Raw genomic sequence first — 23,351 nt, 5'->3', positions numbered from 1 at the left:
AGGAGAGCTGAGACCCTCTCTCTGATGGAACAGAGCGTCAACAGGTAAAACCGTCAAGCGCCGATAGCGGGGGCTACTCGGCGGGCGGGGGCTGACAGGTTAAACTGCTCAACGTTGGTAGCGGGGGCTACGCAACAGGCAGCGGGGGCTGCAGGGCCGGATAGCGGGGGCTATCGGGCAACCTTGGGCGGACGCATCGCAAGGGTCGAGGAACTCGTAAAGAGAGTTCCCGGTGCCGTAAAGAGGCAGGTTTTGGGGGCGCCATAAAGGGGCGCGGGGACTAAGCTGTCCCTGTTACAAAAAAAAAAAAAAAAAAAAAAGGAAAAAGGGAAAAAAATAAATAAAAATAAAAAGAAACTCTTGAAATTCTGGTTAACATGGGTAACACGGCTACTCAGCCACTGTCAGTCGCCTTAAGCGACTTACTGAGAGAAAAGGGATTACGAATGAAACAAGAACAAATTCAAAACTTCCTCGATCAGGTCGATAAGGTAGCACCTTGGTTTGGTCCCACGGGGTCCATTACCATCCCCAGCTGGGATAAATTAGGGAGAGATCTTGACTTTGCAGCAGAAAATGGCCTCCTGGAGCCAGGAGTCAGACCCCTTTGGGCAGTGGTGAGAAGCTGCCTTGCAGACACCTCTTGTCGTGACCATATAAGGGCTGGCGCCATGGCGCTTGATTACCATCAGGCAGAATCCTCCCGCAAGCAATCTCTCGAGTCCAGTGCCACAGGCGAGAAACAAAGGACTCGTCAGATAATGAGGGGGAGGAAGAAGAAATATACAAAATGGTGGATGCAGACACCACCAAAAGAGGGGAAGTCACACACACGCAGTCGAGAGGGCCTTACTCTGAGGCCATAAATGAGCTGCAACGCAGGATTTCTCAGAGTAAATGGGTCAATGAAAGCGAGTACGGGATCCCAGGGCCGCCCCGTATAAGACCTACGGCTCTACCTCCCGACCCGCCAGATTATCATGCTCACTGGAGACCCTGCCATCAGCTATGTAGCTGTCCGCAACGGGTCCAGACGTCCCCTGGGACATTCCAGGAAGACCTTTGGCATCAAGTCAAAAGAGAGGACCCAGGAGGCCTGGGCCATTTTCTCCAGGCTTTTCTGGTTGCTGTAGATGCTCAGGGAAACAGAGCCCACCTGCCTATAGATATGAAGGCGATAAAGCATCTTAAGAAGGCCAGCACCATGTACGGTGTTAACGGGGCGTATACCCTGTCCCTAGTAGAAGCCATGGCAGGAAACGCCATGACACCTGCTGATTGGGCCAGTTTGTGCAAGGCAGTGCTCAGCCCAGGCCAATATCTTGATTGGAAAGCTTGGAATGTTGAACTTGCCACAGAACAGGCCCAAGCTAATGCCCAGAACAATCAGGCCGCCTGGAACGCGCATATGTTATTAGGACAAGGGCAGTATCTCAATAACCAGCTGATATTTCCACAAGAGGTGTATGCACAGATAAATAGAATAGCCATACAAGCATGGAAACGGGTCTCGGCTAGGGGAGAAGTCTCGGGCCACTTGACAAAAATTTTGCAGGGCCCGAGCGAGCCTTTTTCAGACTTTGTGGCCCGCATGATGGAGGCGGCGGGGAGAATTTTTGGGGATGCTGAGACAGCCATGCCGCTCATTAAGCAGCTCATTTTTGAGCAATGTACTAAAGAATGTCGCTCTGCCATTAGTCCATACAAAAATAGGCCTCTTGAGGAATGGATGAAACACTGTCGGGAGATCGGGGGGCCATTAACCAACTCAGGTTTGGTGGCCATGCTAATGAAGCTAACTAAAGAAGGTCAGGGAGGCAGAGTGGCGCCACAGAATGGCGCCCGCCCAAAAGAAGGCTGCTTCAAATGCGGCAGACAGGGACACATAAAAAGAGACTGTCCATCTTGGGGACTCGGAAGAGAACAACCCCCCCCTCCTGAAGACCGAAGGTGCCCCAGATGTAAAAAGGGAAATCACTCCGCCGCGGAGTGCCGCTCCACCTTTGATGTAAATGGGCTGCCCCTCACGGGTAAGGGCCGTAACACAGAGAGGCCAAAAAACGGGATTGGGGGGCCCCCCCGGGGGGTGGGCCCCCGATTCTACCCAGCCAGAGAGTATATGGTAGACCAGACACTGCCAATGACGCCAACATGGGCAGGTCAGAACCGAGGAGAGCCTCTCCGGGTTCAGGGGACTTGACCTCTGTGCCACCACTGGACTCGTATTAACGCCAAAAATGAGGATACAGGCCATAGAGACAGATATGTCCGGCCCCTTACCAGAAGGCACAGTAGGGTTGATAATTGGTTGATCATCCCTCTCCATGAAAGGAATACAGGTCTTACCGGGTGTTATAGATTCTGATTACACAGGAAAAATAAAGGTGATGATGCAGGCTCCTAAAGGCCCAGTAGTGGTAGGGGCAGGAGACCGCATCGCTCAGATGCTAGTGTTATCCAGCCGTCATGGGGATTATCCATCATTGTCTGGTATTAGAGGAGACAGAGGATTTGGATCATCAGACCCAGCCTTTGCCGCCCTCGTTCTTAGATTGGATGAGCGCCCCATGCTAACGTTGTCACTCAATGGGCGAAAAATATCCGGACTGCTAGACACAGGAGCAGACCGCTCTATTATAGCTGAAAAGGACTGGCCACTAACCTGGCCTACCCAGACGGCACAACAAACACTGCAAGGCTTGGGATCAGTTCATGCACCTAAAATTAGTAGTCAGATAATTAAATGGGAAGACAATGAGGGACACTCAGGAGAATTCATACCCTATGTTCTCCAGCTTCCAGTTACCCTATGGGGGAGAGAAGTGCTCTCTGCCCTAGACTTGACCTTGTGCAATGAATATTCTCACACAGCCAGGAGAATTCTTAAAAATCAAGGGTATGAACCAGGCAAAGGATTAGGCAAAGACCTGCAAGGAAGGCCTTTCCCCATCCAGGCACAACCACGTGCTCAGAGGCAAGGTTTGGGTTTTTAGTGGGGGTCACTGACTCGGCTTCTGCCCCTCTCAAATTGACATGGGTCTCTAATGACCCCATTTGGATAAATCAGTGGCCCCTACCACGAGACAAAGCAGAAGCCGCATCCAAACTTATTCAAGAGCAATTAAAGTTAGGCCATATCCAACCCTCAACGTCACCCTGGAATACTCCCATTTTTGTAATAAAGAAAAGGTCAGGCCAATGGCGGCTCCTACATGATTTAAGAGCCATAAACGCTCAAATGCAGATAATGGGCCCAGTACAACGGGGCTTACCATTATTGACAGCCCTACCACAAGACTGGCCTACTATTGTCATTGATATTAAAGATTGCTTTTTCTCCATCCCACTACATCCAGAGGACACCCACAGATTCGCGTTTACCCTGCCCACAGTAAACCAAGAGGGCATAGATATGAGATATGAGTGGACAGCTCTACCCCAAGGAATGAAAAATAGTCCCACCATGTGTCAGTTATTTGTGAATAAGGCTTTAGACCCCATTAAGAAAAAACACCCGCATGTAAAATGTATTCATTATATGGACGACATCCTCCTTACCCATAGGTCACAAGCTGAATTAGATGCAGCATTCATCACCATGACACAAGCCCTAAGGTGGCACGGATTAGTCATGGCTCCAGAAAAGATTCAAAAGGGTACAATTCAATCCTTTTTGGGCACAGTTATCCGTCCGGACCATATATCCCCCCAAAAAATACATCTTAGAACTGATCAGATAAAAACACTTAATGATTTGCAAAAATTCGTGGGAGATATCAATTGGCTCAGATCCTTTCTGAACATACCCAATAGTGAACTACAAGCCTTGTATGATCTGCTGAAAGGGGATAATAATCTGTTGTCACCCAGACTTCTGACCCCTGAGGCTCGAGAATCCATTGGCTCAGTGGAGCAAGCCCTTCAGAAGGCTACCCTTCAGAGGGCTGCCCCGGGAGTCCAAATTTTGCAGTGCATTCTGCAATCTGCTTCTCAACCCACTGCTTTACTTATGCAACAGCAACCATTATTGTTGATCCACCCAAGAATGTCACCAGCCAAAAGCATCAGCTATTATCCAGAAATGGTGGCAGATCTAGCGCTACTAGGTGTTAAACTATGTATGCAACACTTCGGTCACCCACCTCACTCCATTAAGGTTCCCTATACCCGACAACAGATCGAAATACTGGTGTCCTGTGTAAACTCCTGGACTATCCTCAGGTGCACCTATGAAGGATCTATAGATAACCAATACCCCAATAACCCCATCTTGCATTTTGTGAAAGAACACCCAGTAATCTTCCCAAAGCTCACATCATCAAAACCCATTCCTCACGCACTTACCATATTCACTGATGGGTCAAAAACAGGCGTTGGTGCCTACCTTGTGCAAGGTCACCAACCGGTAGCTGTCCAATTCGCGCCTGATCAACCTCAACTAACAGAGCTAAAAATCATCATAGAAGTGTTTAAACAGTACTCACAACTTTTCAATCTGCTCTCTGACTCACATTATGTTGTCAACGCCTTACAAGTGTTGGAAGTTTCGGGCCCAATTAGGGAATCCTCTAAAGCCCATGCTCTTTTCCTAGAGTTCCGCACACTTATTCTAAACAGGACTGCACCATTCTTCGCTGCCCACATTCGCGCGCACACTTCCCTTCCCGGACCATTAGCTCTCGGGAATGCCATGGTCGACGCAGCTACTCGCCCCCTTAACATCCTTCTGTCAGCCATAGAGCAGGCCTCAGAGTTCCACACACGGTTTCATGTAAATGCTCGCACTCTGCAGAATAGGTTTCGGCTCACTCGGGAGCAGGCTAGACAGATAGTGGGAGAATGTCCCACGTGTGTCACTAGTCATGTGGCGCCCTCTTGTGGCGTTTGTCCGCGTGGTCTCCTCCCAGGACACATTTGGCAAATGGATGTTAACTCACATCCCAGAATTTGGAAATCTCAAGTATGTGCATGTCTCTGTCGACACCTGCTCACAAGTGATGTTTGCCTCCCTTGAGACAGGTGAACAGGCCCGACATGTCATTCAACATTGCCTGGCGGCATGGGCCGCCTGGGGACAACCCAAGCAGTTAAAAACAGACAACGGCCCTGCTTACACCAGCAAGTCATTTTCTGACTTCTGCCAAAAAATGCAGGTGTCCCTCAGACATGGAATCCCCTGTAATCCTCAGGGCCAAGGCATAGTTGAGCGTGCTCATCAAACCCTCAAGTCTATTCTGTTTAAACAAAAGGAGGGTATTGCCCAGGGCATGACACCTAGGGCCAGACTAAATCTCGCCCTCTTCACTTACAATTTTGTAAACATCAACCCACAAGGATCCACGCCAGCACAGCTACATGCCAACCCTGTCGCACCCAAACATGGTTGGGTACGCTGGAAAGACCTCCTGCATGGGGTGTGGAGAGGCCCCAGCCCAGTACTTAGTTGGGCGAGAGGGGCGGTCTGTGTCTTCCCGCAGGAAGAAGGCAGCGAACCTGTCTGGGTCCCGGAACGCCTGATACGTCCCTGCAAACCACCAGACCCTGACCCAGAGGAAACGTCAACCACAGAACAGGGGAATCAACAGGAGCCTCACAAGCCAGACCTAGCAAGTATACCCACAACTCCCATTAACTATGGCACCTTGGCCAACTCCCCTGGTTAGTAGCCTCCTTTTCCCTTCCTTCTTGCATCTCGTATGGTCCTTGCAGCCAATGACTTTTCTAAATTGCTCCACCACAACCTGTTATATGTTATAATGTTGGGATAACAGTACACTTTCAGCTGTTGTTATGCAGGTACTCCAGTTCGCACCGGTTCCAGTTATGGCGGACTCAGACGAGTTTCCTGTGATCCAGCTCGGGCCAACTCTCCAATTGGCTTTCATAAAGGAATGGGCAGGAACAGGGGCTCTGGCTACCATGACTACACTTGCTGCATTCGGCAGTCTACTTCTGCTCTGTAGGATTCGCAGACAAAGGAATAGGGACAAAGTATCAAACAAGCATTGCTGATCATGGAATCTGGTCAAAGCCCGGCAGCATGGCTCGCCATGCTGTGATGCAGGTGTGGAGCAAAGCATCGCAGGGGGTGTCGTCCTTGGCCAGGAGACACCCCGGTCCCAATGTCGGTGAGCATGCGGGTTGGGCTCATAAAACAATACTCCCGCCCCCTCCAAAAGAGCACCAACGAGTAGTGAGGCACTGTCATGACTGCCGCGTGACACCTCACGAGGGGCACCGACCTCTGGAGACCCTGCGTCAGTTATAAAGAAAGGGGGAGATGTTGGGCGCAGGCACTCAACATACCATACCCCACCCGGGACTAAGGACCACGCCAGCTTCCGCAATGCGCTACGTCCCTCTTTAAATTAGCCAACCTGTGCGCACTTCGTGCTCACTCCGTACTCTGTGGCAACTCCTGATTGGCCACAGCTGGATATAGTAGCCGGAGCCTGCGTCCCATTCCCGCCCTGCTTCCTTGTGGCAGCCTGTGATTGGTCACGGCCAAATATATAAACCAGAGCCCGCGTAAATAAACTAGCAGTTAACTGTCGTCCACAAAAGCGTCTCCTGTCTCCTGTTTCATTGGAGCTGCGCCGGTCAAAGCTGGGCCAGGGCTCCTGCAGCAGAGGTTGTAAGGTGTGGGGTTTGGGAGGCTTGCAAGTGACCTCTGACTATTGTTCTCCTTTGCACAGCAGAGCACACTGCGATCTGCCCCAAACAGGGGACAAACCTAACAGTGAGGCATTGTGAGGAGGAGGACACACAACAGGAGGAGGAGAAAGAACAAGTGAAGGAGGAGGAGAAGCAGAAGGAAGAGATGGAGGAGGAGGAGGACGGCGTGGAGGAGGAGGGGAATGAACAAGTGGAGAAGGAGGAGCACAAAGGAGTGGAGGATGACGAGAAGGAGCAGGACAAGCAGGTGGAGGAGGAGGATGAACAACTGGAGGAGGAGGAACAGAAGACACAGGAGAAGGAAGAGGATGATGAACAAGAGGAGGACGATAAAGGAGATGAGGATGAGGAGTACTGGAACCAGGAGGAGGAGGAGGAGGTTGAAATAGTGGGAGTGGAGGAAAAGGAAGAAGGAGAGGAAAAGGAGAAGGAGGAGGAGCTGGAAGGGGAGGAGGAAGTAGAAATGGAGGAGGAGGAGCCAGAGGTAGAGGAGGAAGAGCAGCAGGAGGAGGATGAACATATCCCACAGCTATTCTCAGTGAAGGGAGAGGAGCAGGTAGGTCTGGGTGTCTCCTTAGGGCTGGGTCCCTAAGAAGCCCCTCTCCCTGAGGGTAAAGCTGCTTGTGTTGCAGGAGGTGGTTCTCTGCCCACAAGAAGACTGCAGGTCCTGTCAGGGCGAGTTTCAGGGCACTGCACAGAGCCATGGTGAGGAGCCCACTGTGGGATCCCCACACTCCAAGGATGTTGCAGCCTCAGATGAGCAGTGTGGTGAGTGCAGGCCTTGGAGGGGTGGGCAGGGGCAGGCATGGCAAGGGGCACACACTCAGTGCCTGCTGCTCTCTCCCAAAGGTCCTGCAGAGGGGAGCCCCGCACACACTGAACAGCCTCCAATTGAAGAGGCTGTGGTCGAGTGCCCCCCAGAACCCCAGCTGCTTGAGAATGAGAATCTGCACAGGGCCCTGGCTTGGGCCTTCACCCCTGAGTCAGTGATTTCTGTTTTGGAACAATGCTGAGGAGTAGGAAACCATAGAACCAATGCTCTGTGCCCTCTTTTCCCCCCATTCAGTCCCTGCTTCCCTGTCCCTCCTCTCCTGACTCTTTTCCTGCCATGTCTAGAGGAGTCAGAAAAACTCCACCAATTCATTTCTTTCTAAAGATATTTGAACTCCAACAATTCTTTAAAATGTCAAACAATGTACATTTATTTCAATAGAAATGAAAAAACCCCAAGAAAAATATTTCAATAAAAATTTTAAATGTTTTAAATTTTACATCTTTTTTATAGAGTAAAACAAGATGAAACTGAGTTTCAAAACACATTAGTAGGTGCATGACAATACTTGAAATCCTGCATGCTGTTGTCTTCGTGGTAGTTATTTGGAACACAGGATGTAGGCATGCTATTGCATCTAAACAATATTAGCACAAGACATCGTTTTCAAGGAAGAAATAAAAGCTAGCTGCGTAATTATCTTCACTATAATTTTTCTTGTCTTCTTTCTTCTTTTCCCTATCACAGTTTGAATTTTAAAACTTATTTATTGTTCTGAAGCACAGAGGGAGGAGACAGGATGGGTTCCTGGTGACCTGGTTCTGTTGGTCCCATTTATGCTGATTTTCATTTGACTGGGAATAAATGGATTCTATCAGTTTCCTGGCAAGGAAGGGCAAGGATCAGATGAGGGGCAGGGAGCAGATGCTGCCCGCAGAGGGCACGCATTGGGCTGAGCCAGAGCCCATGTTTGAGCTCATCCAACAGGGCTGGATGACATCTCCCTGCCTTGTCACCTGCATCCTGCTAGGCTGTGGTGAGGGGGCTGCCGTGGAGGCTCCCAGGGCAGCCTGTTCTTATGGGCCTCAGACCGGAGCCTGACCTGACAGTGGGGATGGACAGGTTCAGGGGCCTGCCCTGCCCTGCAGTGCAGCATTTCCAATTCATGCCCTGGTTGTGGCTCTGTCTGCACATGGGGCCTGTTCCTTCTATTTAGCTTGGCCTCTTGCTGGCTGCTGCCCCTCTTCCTTGAGGTTCAATTTGTGGCCCTGCTCCTTGGTGGTAAGAATGGTGGTTTTTGTTTTTTGATAGGAATACTCTATGGGACTTCAGTAACCCTGGAACTCCCATGCCATGTCAATTTGACTCTAAGTGAGGAACTCAGTTCATTCTCATGAGATAGACATGAGACTCTGGGAACAAGGTGCAGGGTGTAGTACCTTTTAACCTGAAATGTCCCTCGGAATCTGTGTGTGGAAGTTGGTTGGATGGGAAAGGAAGCATACTCTGCAGAGGACCTGTCCACTGATGAGGTCAGGGAGTAGATGTGCTCTTAGGGTGTGAGGCTTCTGGGAAGGGTGTTGCTGGCCACCGTGGCCTGAGCACCTTTCCCTTGGCCATGTCCCTCTTCCCTCCTGTTTCTGCCTTGCAGCCAGTCCACCAGAGACTAGAACTGTGAGCCCAAAGAAACCCCTCCTCCTCTAAACTGCAGGTGTGAAGTATTTTGTCTCAGAGATGGAAAGTAAGAAGACATGAAGGTTTCAGGACATGTGCAAAATGCAGACAAGTTCTTTCTGGCCAGAATGTAGCATGCACAGGAAGTTGCTATTTGAAACCTCCTGAGACTTGGCTTCACTCTCTGCAGTTTGTCAGCAATCTGGCTGTCTGAGCTCCCAGCAGAAACACCCATTAGACTTAGCTTATGGCATTGCAGGCCTTCTCTAGCACACAGCTGTTAACATCCCCAGATCCCTTCCTCAAAACTGTTCCAGATGAACTGAACAGCATGGACTCATGTAGTCACTCACTGGGCTCTACTTCTTTAGTCCCAGTTCTTTGGTTTGCTTACTGGATCCAGTACCTGGCACCCACAATTGAAGGACAGTTTTCTGTGGCTCACAGTTTCAGGAAACTCAGTCCATGTTTGGCTGGCTCTAAAGTAGATACATCATGGCAGAAGGGCAAAGCTGCTTGCTTCATGGCAGCTGGGAGGCAGAGCAGATTGATTTTTCCTGAGAAGATGGGGCCACGTGTCTGATATAGCACCCATGTTACACTTCAAGGACACATCAGGAGGTGTGCTTTCCTAAGCTGCCTGTCAGTTCTAAAGTTAATGCAATCCATCTTTAGTGCCACAGTAAAGTTCCAGTGGGGTTCTTATTAGAAACAACACAATTTAGGACACAGATGAAATGACAAATGTTTGTAAAACTAAGTTCGTTCATCAGCTTACTATTAGTACTGAGCAATGTCTTCCAAAATCAAAATGAAGTTCATGTTTCTAGTATACAAAAGCCAAAAAATGTGACAGCACCAGCTTTCCCTACATAATGGATTCAAGCGAGTCCTATGTTCACAGGAAAATCAACTCCACAATGGAAAATGTGTTAGTGTTGGGGCTGTAGCTAAGCTTAATGGTAGGGTTAGTGTTAGAGTAAATATTCCTGATTAGTCTTTGTGTGCTGATTTTGGTTGAGCAGCTGAGACCAAATTTGGATGAGACCTCAAATATATATTTCAGTTAACATTATTGATTTGCTCTGTCTTGAAGGAAAATTATCAAAACAATCAAACTAGCTTCTCCAATGAAATCTGCAAGCACTTGCAGACTTTATTATGAAGCTCATTACTTTTCTGAAAGGTCCTGATGCTGTGCTGTGAGGACTGGGATCCCTGCACTAATGACACAGTGCATGCATGAGAGCTAGAGCCGCCCATGGGGTCAGAGCACCAGGGAAGCTGAGTCCACGCCTGCTCAGTGATGGGAGTCAGGGCAAAGCTGCATCCTTGCACCCCTGAGGTCCACTGAAATGCCCTCTGCTGCTTCCTGGGAGGGTCTGAGCTCCTCCCTCAGTGCAGCTAACATGTTTCCATGACACCGCTTCTCTGAAGGGCAAGAGGGACACCAAGACCGCAGCCCTGAGCACACATTCAACAAAACCCTTGATGAGAAAGGAACTGAAAGTTTGCTACTTTTTGAAGGGTAGGTTGTCTGTAAAATCACCAAAATTAACTTTATATTGAATATTTTCCAATTTCATTATTAAAAACTCAATATCTCCCTACCTACAAGGGTAGAGTGTGCTTTGGAGGGCCTGCTGGGATTATTTTTCTCTGATTCAGGGAGAACAACCTCAAAAAGAAAGAAAATACATTGAGTTTCTGACTTAGCTCAGGCTGCCATGAACCTGTGCCTGGATGCCTGCCCTTTTCCACCCTCTAGATACAGAATCCTTCGCTCTTCCAAGACAAGAACAGGGCATTATCACATCCACCTAGTAACTGCTGTTCATCGATCTGGTATTCATTCTGCACCCTATGATTAAACCTTCAGGTAAATCAAAGCTTTCTAATTCCAGAAGTGAAGCAATGAGTTCATAGGGCAGTAGGATAACATTCCATGCTTTTTGATTTAATGTTTGGTTAGTATCTTTTGGAGAAATATAAGAACTTTAAAGGAAGAGCAGCAGAGCCAAAGACACCCAGTGAGCCTACTTGCTTCTCAAGTCCCTTCTCCCCAGACACCACTATCAAGGAGACTGTGCTATGGGAGTGAGGGCTCCTGCTTGGGTGGCGACAGCCAGGGCCCAGAGCCCTGAGCACCAGCACAAACTCACAGCGATGCCAGGGAGGACATGGGACTTCCCAGAGCCGCTGCTCTGGTTGAAGAACAGGAGGACGGGGGCAGCTGAGCTCAGGCTGAGCTCTCTCCACTGCAGTGAGGCTCAGCCGGTCAGCGCCTCTGTCATCATCTGCCTCCCTTGCCCACCTGTCTTCCATCCCCACCCAAACCACCACCCCCTGCCATCTCGAGACCTTTGGCAAGGGCTCCACCTGCCATGCCTGGTGACCAGGGAGGATCAGGGTGGTTCCACTCACAAACTCACCCCACAGAAGTCAGACTGAGTCTGTTTCCACCATAGAACAGACATGAGCACAGCCAAGCAGAGCTCCGGCATCATATAGATCAGCATCAAAAGCATGGTGTCCTGCAATGCAGGGTGGTGGAATCAGCCATGGCTTCCCACCTAGGTGAAGGTGACTCCACCATCAGAGAAGGGGCAAGGCCTTGGGGAGGAAGAGTGCTCCTCCTGCCCCAGTGGTTGGCTTGTTCTGCCCCTTTCTTTGTGAGCTCCCTTGAGAGGAAGACAGGATGAGGAGTCAACTCACTTGTGCACACATTACACACTGGAGCCTTCCCCTTTGAGACCTGGATGAAACTGCCCGTATTGTTCACTCAGTCAGGGGCAGCGGGTGCAAAACCTCCCAGGACCCACAGTCAATAGCTCCCATTCTGGCCTCAGTTTTGTTCCTCTGTGTGAACCTGGCCAACGGTCCAAATTTCTCCAGCTTCTGTTTGCTTTTTTATCAAACGCAGATGGTAGCATTTGCTTCTCTGGATGTGTTTTCTAGCCTTTCCCATGACTTTATGAGGTAGGAAAAATCATACAAAATAGTAAACTTTCTCCATTTCTGCAGCTGCAGGAAAGTAAAAGTCCTGCGGCCTCTTTATTGGCTTGTCTTCTGCTTCTTTCCCAGTGCAGCGCTGGCCATGTACACGCTCTGTGATATTCCAGCTGCAGATGGCATTTCTGAGTCTCAAACTTCATTGCTTACCTTCATCCGGTAACCAATTTCCCTTCAGTCTCTATCAGCTCACATTCTCCACAGCCACACCAGTTCTTTCTCGTATGTCTGCAGCTCTTCATTCATTGTTCCATGCACTGGGGTTCTTGCCTTGAGAAACTCATATTGCAACCTGCCCCTTTCCTAATGGCCTCTCAGTGGAATGCAGAGAACATTCCCCTCCTAAAACCTTTTCCTGGATAACTAGGGTCCCTGAGACTTGGCCTACAGATTCCCCAATACAGGCCAGAGAGGAGGTGCCAGGTGCAGCTTCCTCCTCCCTCTACACTGTGCACTGGAGCTCAGCTGGCACCTGTCCCCTGCAGCCTCATGCTGGAGGCTGAATCTGAAGCGTGGTGCCAACAACATGGCAGAGCCTTTACATGCGGCCCAGCTGAGGTCTGACGTTGCCAAGGGAGTGTCCTTGAGGAGGACATGGGATGCTGGCCTTGCCTCTTCCTTCTTTGGTGTTCCTGCTGCCAGAAGATGAAAGGGTTCACTCCTCACCTGCCCTCCAACATGGTATGACACCTTGTCACCAGCAAGGGGTCTGCCCTGTTGTGCACCAAACCTTCAGAACCACGAGCAGAAGGGAACCTGTGCTTCCAGCTGATTTCCCCCAGGATTTCCTCACAGGAATGGGAATGGACAGATACACTCAGGAAGCTCCCTGGAAGCCTCAGCTACTGGGAGGAGGCAGGAAGAAGCTCACCCCGCGCTGCACACTCCCTCTCTACAAAGCACTCCGTGCAGAGCTGAGCGTGGAGCCCTGCCTGCTGTCCGGGAAGCCACATGCATGGCCATGTAAGGGTCATGTACGGATGATAGTTCTTTGTGTCCTCTGTGCAGGCCCAAGGTAGGTGTCATGAGTGGGAGAAAGCATCAAGGAAACAAAAAAATATGAAGTGTGTAAGGAAACTGAGTTATGGTGCTTGATTATTCATTTTTTCTGTGTTCTTGGGCAGTCTGTTCCTGAGTTTTATTTCCCCTCTGGGTCTCATTTCTACATTTACTAACTGAGAAGAATAATTAAAATGATTTCAGAAGTGGCTTCCAGTCTTTCCCAGCTCTGATAGGGAACAGGGTGTGCCTCTGAGGGGCGAACATCTCCTGTGATCCTGATCTCTGAGAGGCCACACCCTGAGGTGCTGAGCTTCCCCCAGGTTCATGCAGCAGCAGCCCAGTGCGGTCCTCTCTGAAAATCTGCAGCCAGCACTATGGCACTGTGCTCCGCAGTAGGGGCTTCACCATAGACATGAACTACTGATATGTGCAGTGACGCTGAACTGAGACAAGGTGTGGGCTCTTGGTTATACCAGCTGCATTTCCAGGTACTCATGGCCACATGTGGCTGAGGCCTGCATCAGCGCAGAGCAGTGATCTGCCACAAGGTCTTCACCTCAGGATACCTGCCAGCCAGCGCTATGCATGGTGCTCAGGCTCAGGGGTCCAGAGAGCATTCCGTGATTTTCAGTGAGACAGAGACTGGCATTGCCGTGGGCACTTTTCCTCTCACTCCTCCCTCTCCTTGGGAGACATCTCTCCCCAGCTTCCAAGCTGAGGTCTATGCGTGTCCCAGTGTGGTGTTCTCTTGGGTGACTCCCTCCCACTTTAGGGGCTGAACTGAGTGGAGGCCAGGTGCACCTGTACAGAGGACAAACCTTTTCTCATAACGCAGCTGTCTCTTCCCTGCCATGTGGAGTTTAGAGTAAGCAGTGTTGGCTTCCTGGCCAATAGTAATGACTAATGACAACTTGGTGCCTCAAGAGTTTATCTCAAACCAAGGACAGAGCCAGCTTTCTGGGAGTAGGGGTGGAGTAGTGGAAAGAATGAGAAAAAGCAGCATTTTAACTAGAGTTTCATGAGGCTTTGACACATGGTATGACACCAAGAAACTGCCAAACTGCACCTTCTTACAACACTCTTAGCATCCTCATCACTGAGGACCTGTGTTTGAAAGCCTGTTATTTTCACAACTTCATGGTGAGTAACAGTTTGCTTATTTGTTTGCTTGTTTTTTTTAAGGTAAGATAAGGCTGGCCTTAAACTCACTTTGTAGCCAGGCTGGCTTCAAACTCTCAACAATCCTCCTGCCTCAGCCTCCCAAGTACTGGGATTACAGGTGTGTACCAACATTCCTGGATGAGTGGCAGAGGTTTTAGTGTGAAATTCTTGGGTATTGACCAAGTGTGAAGTGCAATGCTCTGATTGCGGCCTTCAGTTTTAGGACAGAGGTTAGACAGGGTGCCCCGGGGCTTCAGTCCTCCACTCTACCAGCTGAGTTATCAAAGGGTGCACTAGACAGAGTGCTCTGGACAGGGAGAGGGCAGACCAGAGCTGGATGTTAACTGTAACTGTGCTGGGCTCTGGGATCAAGGCTCCTGCATTTCACAATGGGTAGATGACCGGAAGAGCCTCATGTTTTATTTCTATCCCTCAGGCTGTGGGTTGTGATTCTTGAACTCACTAAAGGCTTAGTTGACTTCTTCTTTGTGACGATGGATAGAGATGCAGAGAGGATAAACTACCCTGGAAAGAAAAGAAAGTTGTTAGGTCAGTGCCTGTGTACAGAGAAGATACAAGTCTAGATGTTGTCCCTGGTCTTCTGTCTTCCAGAGGAGGTAGAGAAGGCTTGGATCATTTCCTTAGAGATAAGGATCTGGCAGATTTGCAGAGAGAAGATGGAGGTCAGATCCATCGGTCTTCAGGTAAACTGTCACAGGAAAGCACTGGAGAACGAGTGGCCATTGATGAAGGACACAGTGACGAGCATCCACCTGTCTACCTGCTTACAGCAACTCAAAAGCACAAGTAAGGTGAATCAGAGCAGGGCTCCGGCCTGACACCCAAAGTGGGATGGTGAGGCCCTCAGTGAGGATTTCCTGTTCACTGGAGAAGAAGTCTGAGCTAGAGAAGCTCTGAAGAAGAACATGAAACAAAGGTTTGGCAAAGGAAGAAGGGGATATGCTTGTCTGACCTTTGGCCTCCCTGTCACCAACACCGTGCATCATGTTTATTATTTTTATAGGTGACACCAGGTTGCCAGCCCTGTGGTCAGCCCCGAGTGGTCATGGACACTTATCTTTCCCATGCACTGCTGCATCAGTTTTGGCTGAATTTTGAAGGAGTCCCATGTCTGCCTTCTCAGGGGTGTCTTCCTTCAGTATGGTGCTGTTCACGGAAGCCAGTCTAGATGGTGTCCCTCGTCGTCTGCCTTCCAGAGGAGTTAGAGAAGGCTTGAATCCTGTCCCTAAGAGATAGGGATCTGGCAGGTTTGCAGAAGGAAGACTGAGGTCAGACTCCACAGAGGAGGTGGAGTGAGGAGAAGGGGGCTGTGGGGGGAGCTGCTGTGTGGCAGGAAATGTTCATGGCTGTCCTCAGAAAGGGAAGTCAGAGACACTGCTTTCATTCTCTGGGGTCTCCGTAGTCAACAGATTCATCCAGGCCCAGAGGCAGAATCTCCTCTGACTGTAAAACAAGGTGGAAGAAGGTTTTGTTTCCAGGGTCCCAGCATTAAGTAGTTTGTCTCCATAAATAAACACTGAGTCTTAAGCAAATACAAAAGGCATCTTCAAATGTGGGTTGTGCTCAGGGAGCTGCTGGGAGGAGCAAGGGAGAGGAGGGAGGAGTTCACACAGCATGGAAGCCTGGAAGTCTCTCTTACCTGAACAAGGGGAACTTCCTCAGCCAGGTTGTGCTCATGGCTCCTGCAGTTCAGCTCACCTGCTGACAAAGGCATGGCCCCTGTCATTGTCACCTAAGTCCTCATCACCAGAGTCTAAACATGAAAATGATGTCAGAGAAAATCTCAGAATTAGAAGCAGTCAACAAAACTCCTGGTCGGTGCCTCCCCGAAACAATCCATGTCAACAAAGATGACGCAGGTGACAGAAGAAGTAGATACCGCAGTGCGCTCCTGCTTGGATCGTGGGCAGCAGAGGGGCATTGGAGGAAGCCTGGAGAAATCAAGTAAAATGAAGATGATAGTTAGAAAAATAAGAAAAGAGAGACTCAGAAATAGTGGGCTTTGGGAGGAGTCCCAGAAGGAAGAGGCAGGAGTGAGGTGATGGGCCCTGGTTGTGGGAAGGTGCTGACTCACGCAGACCCATCCAGAAGAAAGCTGGGCTCGTGGTGCAGGACCGAGACCCCCTCCAGGTGCCCACCCCTGCAGTGTGGACGTCTGCTCGGGCTGCCTTACCTGTCTGCAAGTGCTCAGAGAAGAAAGTCCTCCTTCCTGGGTGCAGGCTCCTACCAGGGGTGCGCATATTTTAGTAAGGTGAAGAATGCTCACCACCATGGCAGCACTCAGGGTCCGGATGGCCTGTGGGAAAGGGAAGGGAAGCTGAAGAGCGTGTGTGTCTTCGCCTTTGCACATGGCCTGACTAGCACTGCGCTTTCGTCTTTTTGGTGACAGTCATTCCTTCTGCAGTGAGGGGAAATCTATCTCTTTGGTTTGAATTTCCCTGATGATTAGTGATGTCCAGGTTTTTGGATAAATTTCTCTGCTACTTAGCTAGTCCTTGTCCTGTTTTTAAGTTGGCTCATTATTTTCCAAAATTAAACTCTATGCGCATGCTCTAAATTTTGGATATTAACCTAACCAGATATCCAATTTGTAACATGATTCACAGCTCATATGTTGCCTTTTTGGTTGTTTTTCATAGTTTGCTTCTATGTACAGAAACTTTAGTTTAGTTGCATTCAATTATTCTTACCTTTTACTTTTGTAGCCTGAGATTTGATGTGGTTTCTAAAATCGTCTTTGCCAAGTCTAAGGTCAAGGAATTTCCCCCACTTTAATTCTATGAATCCCATGATCTCAGGATTTATACTTAGTTCTCTTACACATTTTGAATTGCTTTGTGTATAGTGTAAGATGAAAATTCAGTTTTTCATGTATTAATCCAGTTTTGAGGAGGTTACCCTTTCTTTTACTGTTTCTTCTTGGTATTACTGCTGGAACTCAGTCAAGTATCAGCTTATGTCTGTGCCACTATAACAACAGATTTGATAAGGGGTATAAACAAATGAAATTTATTTCTCACAGTATGAGAGACTGGAAGTCCAAGATGAGAGACCAATAAAATAGGTTGTCACTTTATTGAACCAATAAAATAGGTTGTCACTTATTACTTGTACCACTCTGCTTGGTTGGAACTTGTTCCATCCTAGTTTGTATACAAGCACTGGATCTGAAGGCACAGACAGCTGTCCTGAAGATATCAGGACATAGCACAGTGGTCATCTTTAATTTCCTATTAACTCAATCAGGATCCCTATATGACTTATACTGTATCATGACTGATCTTAGTTAAGTCTGACTTGTTTGATTGCTACTTATTATTGACAGATTTTATTCAAAACTGTTAGGTTGCTGGCATCAAGTTGAGGAGTATTAGACAACTATACTGAAAATGACAACGATTCACCATGATATCCATTCTGATTTGATTACTACCTGTTTTTGTAGCTCTACACTATCTACAAAGTTGTATTTCTGTTAATGCTGTTATGTACTGATATGTTCAGTTATACTTTATCTGATGATATAGCCAATTCTGTTGATAACAAGAAACAGCACAGTGACCATGGTAGAACTCCTTATACAGCAGCTTTATATGTCTTTTTAGTTTTATGTGTCTATAGGAATATGTTTAGTTCTGTCCTGCTTTGTTCTGTTTCTCCCTCTAATATAGAAAGGATAGAAATACATGTTAATGCTCATGCTTGCGTAAAACCTATGAACAGTTTATGAAAACTGATCTTATGACACATGATGAAATGAAAAAATACTTTGAAGGAAAGAAAGTGGCACTGCAGTACCCAGTGCTGACTCTGGAGTGTTATGATGTGAAATCCAGCAATATTATTAATCTTTGTTCAGAAAGATTTTAATCTAATAAGTTTTGTTAGGTCCTCACATAAATGAAGATATGGATATATGCATGCATGTCTAAGTGTATAGGATTGATAACCATATTACTAAGTTTTTGTTGAATAGTTGAACAGAACTGTTTGCAGTCTCCCTGGTTGAATTCCCATTTATATGTTCCACTTTTGTATCTTGAACAACTATTTGTGGGGGGACAATATGTATACATCAACTAGTGATTTATTACTATTTATTTCTTTTCTTTGAAAGTATGTACTATTTCTGCCTGTTTTCTATTTTGTTTTGTCTTTCTTTAAATAATAATAAAAAATAAAATATTTGTACTTTGAGTGCTTTAATAATCTAAAAAAATTGGAGAATGAGAGTATTCACATTAATAGTTATTGATGAAAGTCATTCTTGTCATTGTATTATTTTCCTGTTGCTAAATTTCTTTTTGCAATTTCATTGCCTATTCACACCGACTGAAGTATTCATTTTGTTATTCACTTGGCATTGTTGATTTCATTGTCTTTTACAAGGATATCTTTGAGAACACTGTGCTGTGCTGGTTTGGCTGTCATGAATTTTATGTTTTTTTATTATATGTTTTTTATTACAGAAAAACCTTATTTTTCCATCAGTTTTTGCAAGTTAATTTTTCAGAGCATGTCTATCATGGTGGAAAGTTCTTCTGCTTTCAGAGTTTAAAATACCTCCATCTCAGCTCTCCTGGATTTTACATTTTGGGTTGTGAAATATGAAATAATCCTACTGTGCTTAAATTTACAAAGGATATATAACTTTTCTCTAACTTCCTCTAAGATTCTGTTTTGCTGGTCTGTACTTAGTGGGAACAAAACACAGTGTGGGCTCACAGTGTGTTAGCAACCTCAGACATATGTAGAATCCACATATGAATTCAGCAACCGTGGAAAGCTCTTGGTTCCTGTGCCTCCTCATCCATCTCCCCAATTTCCTGCTGGCCTGGAGGCTAATTTTCTTCTTGCCATGATGTTTCTCTGGAGATTGGAGTGTTTTTATTTAGGCTCACAATTTTAGACATTTTCATCCATAGAGTCTAACATGAGTATATTGAAGAAAAATCTGCTCACAACATGACAGATGGGTAGCAAAGCTGCTATTTTGCTAGAATTTAGTACAATGTAGTATTTTCTCAATAGGTTCTGGCTCACTGAATGAATTTTCATGTATGTCATACAGATGAATTTCAATATATACACCTTGAAGATATCTTTGTAAAAACTGAAAATGATTATCAATATTGTACCAAATGAAAAAAATACTAACTGAAAAAAATAAACTGTAAAACACCATGAAGAACATGGGTGAGCCAGAGATAGTGGCACATCTGTAATTGCCACATTTGGCAGACTGAGCCAGGAGGAGTGCCACAATTTTGAGGTCAGTCTGTGCTATGCAATGAGTCCAAGGGTAGCCTGGACTACACAGCAAGGCCTTGCAAAAACAAACAAACAAATAATAAAGTCAAGTAAAGAATATGGCTGAATTTAACATGACCAAATTGAGGAGAAAGCGTTTGTTATGCAGAGGATGCTCTCTAAAAACACAGGTAATTGGGAAAGAGTGAGGGACATATATACAGATCCCAAAATCAATCTGTAATAAAAGAATAGTAGGTCAAAGAAAACATAAACATAGGACTTTATAATGCAGAGTCGCAACCCTCAGGGCTGCCTGTGGGAACACCTCTGCCCAAAGAGCAGGAAGGGCCATTATGGGAAGTTAAAAAAACCTGATAGACTTCAATATCATGAGAAGCCACACAGAATACATTTGACATGTAAGATTCTTCACCTATTTTGCATTGCTTGAGTTAGAACAGATTGCAACCTGTCAGAAAAATTCCACTGCTGTACAACTAAGGAGGAAACTGTTCGTTCCTGCTTAGTTCATCAGAACTTCTCTTTTTTCTCTTTCTTTTTCTTTTTTTTTCTTTCTTTCTCTCTTTCTTTCTTTCCTTCCTTCCTTCTTTCTTTTTTTATTTCATGTTTTACATTATAGAAAATAACAACCACCTCTAGAGACAACAAAGTTAGGGACCACAAAGCTGTCACTGAAACTATGTATAGAAAAGCCCTTCTTGCTGGGCTTTCAGTGAACAGAGAGAGAGAGAGAGAGAGAGAGAGAGAGAGAGAGAGAGAGAGAGAGAGAGAGAGAGAGATCCGGAGGAGGCAAAGAGTGGGATGTCTGTAATTTCCCAAAATTTAAGAGAGAGAAGAAGGAAGAGAAATCCTAGCAGCTGTATTTAAAGTAGCAGCAAAACCACTGTGGAGATTGACAGCAGTTCCCTCTGCCCTGATCCCAGCTGCCTGAGTTAGGAGGGAGAAACGTCAGTGAAGTGAAACAGGAAACTACAAGCGTTGGGAGAAGCCAGCTGTGCGTGGGACTGGGAGTAGTCTCAGGCTATCCTTGTCTCAGGCTTCCACAGCAACTGGGAGAATGACAAAATTAAACGGTGTGAGGTGAAAGGCAGGCAAATGAAGGGCATCTGGAGAGCTGGAGACTCTGGGCGCAGTCCTCACATCTTGAGGCCAAGACCATCTCCACAACCGGCACTAATCCTATTGCAGAATTGACAAAGTTACCCAGCACATATTTGGGTTGCTATGTTTTGATATTTCCATGTGAGTGAACATTATCTCTAGTCTTTCTGATCCACTTCAATATTCTTTTGCTTTCTCTGTCTGTCACCCCTTGTCACCCGTCCTCTTCTCTAGTTTCCCAAAACTTTGGCAGTATTCCTTTGTTCTTAACTCTTGCTTCTGCTTTATTTCTATATCAGTCTTTCCCATAGCCTTATTAAATTTGTCCCTACGAGATAAAACCACTTTACTCAGGAGGATCTCATTGCATCAGTCTTCCTGGTTTATATGTTATATGTAATATATAACATATAAATTAATATGTTATATTTATTATATATTTATATATTATATATATTACATTTATATATTTATATATATTAATATATTTATACGTTGTATTTTGTTATATAACTGTATGGTTGCTCCTATGGTTAAAAGTGCCAAATTAAGGATTACCACAATTTTTCAGTTTCTAGTCTGTCTTTAAACATGTTTTTATTGTTAGTACTTTAGCTAGGATAACATACTGCTTTTCTCCCTTGTATGACAACACTGTGGTTGGCTTGGGTCATAATCACCCACATATCCCAATACTGAAGGGCTGAACATAGGACTTAATAGACAGTAACTTCTTACCCATAATAAATTGGGAAGGTGGAATCTTGGGACAGATAAAAAGGGCAAGAGCTACCTGTACCTAGAAGATATCACTGAGGAATAGACTTTTCTTATGGAGGCCTGGACACTAGTGAGAAAGCTATTTACTGAAAGCAATATAAATCATCAGCACAAAAACAAATGAAAATTTAAAAAGTGAAAAATGGCAGGTTATAGAAGTTTGGTGGTTATTTTGTTCAGTATTTGAAATACTTCACCCCAACCTCTGCTGAGATGATGATTTGTGTTGAGAAGTCTACAGTGACTCTGCTGGGTTTTTCTTTATAGGTGATTTGTTTAAGAAGTTATATCATCATGAAACTATACATAAGAAGACCACAAAAACTCCACCAAAAACTTCTGGATTTAGTAACCAAAGTCATCTATATGTCTGGATACAAAGCCAATGATCAAAGTCAATAGTATTCTTTTTTTTATCGGTACTGGGGATTGAACTCACGACCACCTGCTCGCAAGTCAGGTACTTATGCCACTGAGCTAAATCCCCAGCCCCTCAATAGTATTCTTGTATGCAATAACAAACTCACTGAGAAAAGTTAAGGAAACCACAACTTTCACAATAGCAACAAAAACATCAAATTCTTAGAAATCAATATAATGTATATTGAAAACTGTAGTATTGTGAAAAAGAAAATTAAGAGCATATCACTATGAATGGTCATACTCTCATACTTGTTAGGCAGATTTAATGCAACTCAAATCAAAATACCACTAGCATACCTCAAAAAAGTGCAGAAAATATTAGAAAGAAAATATTTCAGTGGAACTGCAGACAAGGGGGAGATAAGGGAGAAAGAAAGGAAGGGAAAATAAAAATCTTTGGAATTAAGGATAAAATAGAAACAAAGCTTATGTAAACAAGGAGGGGAACAGGGACTATGGGAGGAGGGGAAGATGGAAAAAGAAGAAGAAACAGTATCTATCGTGTACAGGTACGACTTTCCTATGACGAATGTGATCATTACATATATGTATATGTACCAATAAAATTAAAATATATATAAATATACAAATTGACATATTGTATATATGCAGATTAAATAGACAGATAGACAGGAACATATAAAGGTCTAGATACAGCTCAGTGTGAAGATCAGGGGTCAATTTTCAGCACTGTAGGAAACAAAAATAAAGGAGGAGCAGAAAGAGAAGTTGGAGGAGACAGATGGAGAAGAGGAAAAAAGCACATGAAGACATGGGATTTGTCTCCACGTGAAATGTGGACACAGTCATGGTAGGAATAAGTAGATGGGTAGAGTTTTATTAAATTTTTGTTGTAAGTTTTTACTTGTTTAGAAATCACTAGCATAATTGAGGATCTCCTTCTGGCGTTATCACCATTTTCCTCATTGATATTCAATTGGTGAATGGAGAGATATCAATTTCCCGGTCTTCTCTCCAGAGGCAGATAACTCAGGACTTTCTGGTAGATCTAGACTCGCTCCAGAAGAGACCCAAGGAAAACAGAGCAGATGGAGAGAGGGTGGAGCAGCTGTGGACTTGTCCACTCAGAGTGCTGCGATTTCTAATTTGCACAAGTGATTTTCTCAATCTGAATATGACCAGAACAGTGAAGAAAATGTCCTGCGTGGAGCAGGAGACACATGCAGTTTTCTGCACACAGTCTGAGTTTCAGTGGAGTCTGCAAAGCAGACCCACATTCTTTTGTGGGGATGTGACTCTGTGCAAACTGCTGGCTGGTTAGTCTGAAAGGAAGAGGTATACATGCAGCCAAAGCCTTGAGTGTGGAAATGCCACACAGTGGAGGATGCATGTGCACCTCAGTTAGTGGTATAAAAAGGTGAATGCTTTGTTCCCTTAATAAGATTCATTAAAATCTAGCTGAAGTTTCTAATATACCAGTAATCAGGACTTACAT

General features: G+C 46.0%; 1 protein-coding gene across 1 annotated transcript; it reads left to right on the top strand.

Annotated features, from left to right (window-relative positions):
• The first annotated feature begins 6,596 nt into the window (after positions 1-6,596).
• Positions 6,597-8,012, top strand: LOC111755316 (cilia- and flagella-associated protein 251-like). The gene is made up of 3 exons (XM_063229263.1): positions 6,597-7,231; positions 7,308-7,443; positions 7,525-8,012. Exons 1-3 carry the CDS (start codon positions 6,821-6,823, stop codon positions 7,686-7,688), a joined length of 711 nt encoding a protein of 236 aa, XP_063085333.1. The 5' UTR covers positions 6,597-6,820; the 3' UTR covers positions 7,689-8,012.
• The last annotated feature ends 15,339 nt before the right edge of the window (positions 8,013-23,351 follow it).

This window comes from Cavia porcellus, unplaced genomic scaffold, assembly GCF_034190915.1.
Source record: "Cavia porcellus strain 051 isolate PalLab524CR breed Dunkin Hartley unplaced genomic scaffold, mCavPor4.1 scaffold_17, whole genome shotgun sequence".
Classification (NCBI taxonomy): Eukaryota; Metazoa; Chordata; class Mammalia; order Rodentia; family Caviidae; genus Cavia; species Cavia porcellus.
The sequence above is the reverse complement of the archived record's forward strand: the minus strand, read 5'-3'. Positions and strand labels throughout refer to the sequence as shown.

Excerpts from the sequence above, each read along its gene's own strand:
- LOC111755316 (XM_063229263.1), top strand. The coding sequence starts at position 6,821 with ATGGAGGAGGAGGAGGACGGCGTGGAGGAGGAGGGGAATGAACAAGTG. Across the intron at positions 7,232-7,307 it reads CAGTGAAGGGAGAGGAGCAG|GAGGTGGTTCTCTGCCCACA; the intron begins GTAGGTCTGGGT and ends CTTGTGTTGCAG. Across the intron at positions 7,444-7,524 it reads AGCCTCAGATGAGCAGTGTG|GTCCTGCAGAGGGGAGCCCC; the intron begins GTGAGTGCAGGC and ends TCTCTCCCAAAG.